This window comes from Taurulus bubalis (assembly GCF_910589615.1).
Source record: "Taurulus bubalis genome assembly, chromosome: 20".
NCBI lineage: Eukaryota > Metazoa > Chordata > Actinopteri > Perciformes > Cottidae > Taurulus > Taurulus bubalis.
This window is the reverse complement of record NC_136608.1, coordinates 8,952,529-8,957,903: the sequence shown is the minus strand read 5'-3', so window position 1 is coordinate 8,957,903 and position 5,375 is coordinate 8,952,529. Positions and strand designations below refer to the sequence as shown.

The 5,375-nt window shown below is 42.9% G+C and overlaps 1 protein-coding gene across 1 annotated transcript; it reads right to left on the bottom strand.

Annotated features, from left to right (window-relative positions):
• Positions 1–393: 393 nt before the first annotated feature.
• sypl1 (synaptophysin-like 1) lies at positions 394–5,153 on the bottom strand (the record flags this gene model as incomplete). The annotated part of the gene is made up of 5 exons (XM_079236248.1): positions 394–595; positions 986–1,177; positions 1,259–1,463; positions 1,561–1,679; positions 5,082–5,153. 5 exons carry the CDS (start codon positions 5,151–5,153, stop codon positions 464–466), a joined length of 720 nt encoding a protein of 239 aa, XP_079092374.1. The 3' UTR covers positions 394–463.
• Positions 5,154–5,375: the final 222 nt, after the last annotated feature.

Sequence of the window (5,375 nt, the reverse complement as noted above, 5' to 3'; positions counted from 1 at the left end):
TAGTTTATGAAACAGGTAAGAAATAATAAAAAAGTTACAAAGGCTAATCTACACATGAAACACTTTTTCCTCCCCCAGCCTCCTATTGCTGCAGAGGAAACATTTTGGGAAATGGACATTGCTTTTTGAACCGTTCTCAGTTCAAGTAAACCATGAATGTGCAAGGAATTATATGACATGTTGGGTTACAAAACGCAAATTTGGCTACGTGTACCAATACATCTGCTCGCATGTCGATAAGATCCAAATCTAATACAAATCCATCAGTTTTTCAATCTATCAAAATATCCTTAATTTAGTTTAGTCTCCCTCCGTCACCTTCTCAACGCTTTTTTTTGCCTGTGTATGTGTAATACGGTCATACATGTGCACGCATACACATGTGCTCAAATTGTGTCTGTTTGTGGCCGCTCTATGGTGTGCGTGTATGCAACAGTGGGTTTGCGTTGCTCTATATTGTGGATTAGATGGGTGCAGGGACCTGTTGCCTTGCAGGGACGGGCTGAGTGGAGAATTTCTGGGCGTGCCAACGGGTCTCCTTATACACAAACCAGGCGTTGCCCGCCCACACAAACATGTTGAGGAAGCCAAACACCTGGAAGAATGCAGACGGGGAAAAAAAACCTACAGATTAATAATACTGGACAGTATATGTATATTACATTTTCTGGGTTTTCACAAACTGGAGCATTAGCTTTAGACCTGGGACACAGACACTATTGTATCAGTGTCTGAGGAAAATGAAAGTGTTACTGCTCGCTGTCTCATGACTGTGAGTCAGACTGTTTAACGGTCCACTAAAGTCATATTTCATAAACTGCAGGAGATGGAACGACTCTAATTTTCTAGAAATAACCTCTTAATTGGCCAAGGATTTGGATTTCATTATGTAAATGAATGCAGGAGAAGTGAACGCTTTACTGAGATTGGTGCAAGTGTGAGCATGATCTTCTCGCTCATAAAGCCGCTCTGTATTTCTTCTCACCACAGAGATGTTGAGGGTCCTCATGCTGGCGAACTTCGTGACCTCGCAGGTGATGTTGCTCCCCTGGCAGAGGGCCAGCGTGGCTTCGATGGCTCCGGTGTTCGTGGCGTCCTTCACGTTCTGCAGGCCCTTCGTCCAGGCGGACGAACACACCAGCCACAGGAAGACCAGGATCGCTGTGATCACAAAGTCCTGGAGACGAGGGACAAGTCTCTCATTTACAGATGATGGAGTGTGTCTGTTGTCAAACTGGCCAAAAAGATCAATACTCACAAAAATGGGTCCAAAGTCAGAGTCCTTGTAGACGTGCATGTAGCCTAAATACACCAGCAGAGCCACCATGCTGTACAGGAAGCAGACGACGGCGATGCCCACAAAGAACTCAGAGGAGGAGGAAGAGTCTCCCACCATGTGTGTCGTCGTGACGGAGTGGTTACAAAGAGTGGTGTTTCCCTCGATGAGCGGGACCTGGCTTAACCTGGCAGAGCCAAGATGGAGGGTTAAATCATTACTGGTCTTTTTTTGTTTAAATGGCATTTCAAAACCTCGTCTCAAAAATGTGTCGTGAATCTCACCTAAACGGGTAGTGGAAGTTGGCGTTGAGAGTCTCATCCCTGAAATCGTCGCAGAAGAGAGATATGATGTTCTTCCCCGAGTATCCGCCACAGCATCCAAAAGCAAATATGGCCGTGAGCTGTTTGGACAGACAAGAGAGCGAGAGAGACTAGGGAGACGGTTGAGACTGATGTTAGGAAACTCTGCTCTGCTTTGGGGAACTATCAGAGATTTGTTTACATGGAATGGAGGACGTCCTTTCTAATAAACAGACAATGCAAAAGCACTAACTATGACACATTGACTGGAAAAATGAAACCACCACAATTCATAATTTGATTGTGATCCTCCCTACGTGCGTGTACTCTTGGGCAGTACAGTTTGAAAGCGCAGTATAATGTCACCAGAACTTCACACTTAGAAGAAAGTTGGCAACCTAAAACCTTGTCAGCAGTAAAGAGCCAGAGGGATAACAGATGGCCAGCAGTTTAGTCCAACAAACAGCTGAAAAGAAAACTCACTACTCAACAATTTTTACAAGCTTGTTTTTCTTTTTAAAGTTATTTGCTTCTTTCGTTTGTTGTTCTCTCATGAAAATACCCAATCTAAAACCCAAAAATAATTTAATAGACCTTCCTCTCACAAATTAAATCAAATGTGACTTACATGGCCACACTAATGTTGTCATCCAGCTCTTGAATTCTTTCTCACAGGGGCAGAAAGCATCTGATTCAGTGTGTAGGCCATGTGACACTAATGCTCTCCTTAAATCCAACACATACTAAATTCTTGTAGTCAGGCTGGCTGCTCCTCAGATTAACCCTCTAACTGGGTTGAGCTCCTTCAGACTCTCACTGATATCACTTTACTCAAGCGCCACGGATCTCATTTGTTCTGCTCAAAATGTGTTGTTAACAGTTTTCACACATTCTCACTGAGCAACAGGCAATACAACGGACAGCTGTGCCACAGTACAGCACTAATTCTAAAAGATTTAGCGTCACAGATGGGAGCTAAATAGCTGTCCTAACAACACCTTAGCATGCTTGCAAACAGCGGCTTATTTGCACATCTAGCAGAACGGAGCAACAATATCATTCATTTAGAGTTGTGTTTCCGGCCTTGTATTGAATCTAAATGTAAGCTAATTGTAAGCTAATGACATGCATCAGTCTGTCCATCTATCAGGACTTTAATAATCACACTTTTACCTCAACTTAAATTCTGTTTCATCAGCACAACTGTATCACACACATGCACACCGTTGAAAAATCTTTACGACAGACTGTCTCAACCTTGAGCCTCTAGAGTCACACCACAACACCCACACACAAACCCACATTTAATGTACATGGTCCACACACACACACACACACACACACACACACACACACCTCGAGGCCTCTCTCCAGATGTTTCTCCAGATGTCACTGCCGGCCACTTCCTGTTTTCCAGGGCTACACACCAGCGCCATCTCTCACATTCTTGTTTTACTGATTCACTCTCCCACTACTAGGGCATGGAGCCTCAGTATGAATGGACCATATCAGCCATGAATGAAACCACTCACAATATGTGATAGAGGTTCAGTTGCAGGTTCCTGCATGTGATGCAAACAACGAAAAAAGAGGACATGGAGGCAAAAGAAAGAAGACTTCTCGTGGAAAGGACCCTTTAGCTGTAAAAAAAAAAGGAGATGAAGGTCGCCATTGATAGACATAATCAGCAGTATTCTTACACAAAGTCCAAACAAAAAGCCAAAAGTCACTGGAGCGGGTGGCCATTTTGACAGTGGGTTTCCTTCAGAAGCCCAGGAAACCTGCTTGTCCCTCTTTTGGCAGAGAAACCTGACATCTTCATCATCATTATTCCACATGTTGAGTGAATGTGGCAGCCTTGTAGGATCCGTTACACGAAACCCTCCTTCCTGTTTACTACCGCACGGAAGATAACATCGAGGGTGGTATGAGTGTTGAGGCTAAACAACTCTTCTGCAAAGTAAACTACTTTTTTTTTTATTTCAAATACTCAGAGGATCACAGGGAAAATGGATAGTGGGCAAAAATGTTGTTCTTTATATACGACGCAACCTGCTGGAAGACATCCAGTTTCATTGACAGCAGTTGTGATGATGAAACATCTGTCAGAAATCATCAGCTGTTTTTTTTAAAAATTATTTTAAATGTAACTGCTGTGTATGTCCAAAATCTGTGGGCCAAACACACTGCTGCCCATGTTATGTATTATTGAACGGCTTGCTGAGCATGCATGCACCGGCTTTGGGTTAAAACCGTCCCTAAATGACAGAGATTTCAGTTATGTTGTCAACCAGAATTTAGTAGTTAGATGTTCCCAAAAATAAGTGCAGTCACCAAAAACCTGTAACTAACAATCATTTTCATTATCTTATAATCTGCTGATTTCCCCATTCATTTGAAGAACATCCAAATAGTAGTTATACAATTCCTGTAGCGACTCCCTAAAGCCAAGGGGGACATCTTCAAATACCTTGTTTGGTCAAACCAACTGCCTGAAGTGAAAAGATATACATTTACTATCACAGAAGATACAACATAATAGTAAATCCTCCTGGTTCCAAACTCCCAGACCTGCTTAATGAAGTGTCTCTGCACACTATTGGGTGGGCTGGGACATTCCCAGCATTAAAGGCGGGAAATATGCACAGACAAATTAACATTCACACCCTTGTGAATCACAAAATATGCCGGTTTAGACAAGGGTTACATAAGGCCGACACACTCACACAGCCTTGTCCTGGGTCAGGTGACTATAGCTCCGTATGTGTTTGTATTATGAAGAATATAGAACATCTGAGCTGCATTACCCATAACTGGATTCCTCTGGCTCAGTTATGAAGAGCAGAACTGATTACTGGACGTTCAACGTCAGAAACTGTTGCACGTCTCTCATGATACAACAACTGTGTGCTGGAGTGCATGAGCAGCCAACCGTGTGCTCGGTTGCTCAGAGGTAAATTATTGCTGAGCGATGCATCAATCTGTAACTGTGTCATCTGAAGGGCAGGACCCTGCAACCAGCAATATGATCCAAAATGCACTGGACATGACTGAGCTTCACTCCCATGAGACAAGTTTCCTTTGTCAAACCCACACTTTCATTCTATGAGTCTTTAAAATCTGGATTTTGTTCGTGAGATATAAAGCAGAGGCAAAGAAGTCAAATTAAATACGAAAGGTTTATTGTGAGAACAGACGTATTATTGGGTATTAGATGTTTTTTCGTTTAGTTTACATTACTGTAGGCAGTTTATTCATTCTAGGAGATCTAAAAACTCAAAGTTGATAAATGCTGCAAAAGTCATGTTCATGCATTATGTATAACATTTTTTCCATTTGTATTTTTACCAAATTCCCCCTAAAACCGTTTACTTAAGGGATTTTTCTCGCCAGGAAAAGGGATCCAAGAAAAGGACTGGACTTCCCTGTTATCTGGGTATGACACATACACACTCTCACACACGCTCTCTCTCTCTCTCTCTCAGTAGATGCATCTAACTTACCCACTCCACCAGTTTGACGAAGCCCAGAGGCTCCTTCAGCGGCGATAAGTTTAGTCGAAATCCGGTCATCATGATTTGCGTCTCTGATCTAAAATCTGTATCCAGTCGCTCCTAAACTGTGGATGTTGGTCCAACAGGGAGGAAAAAGGGGAGTTGTTTGGCAGGATGACGTAGTTTTACTGCCGACGCTGCAAAAGATGACCAGCCCAAGTTGTTAAAAGTGACTTTTACAACCCGACTTTAGCAACCGAATCAAACTTCGTCCACGGAAGAGAGAACCGTCTAACCGCTGAA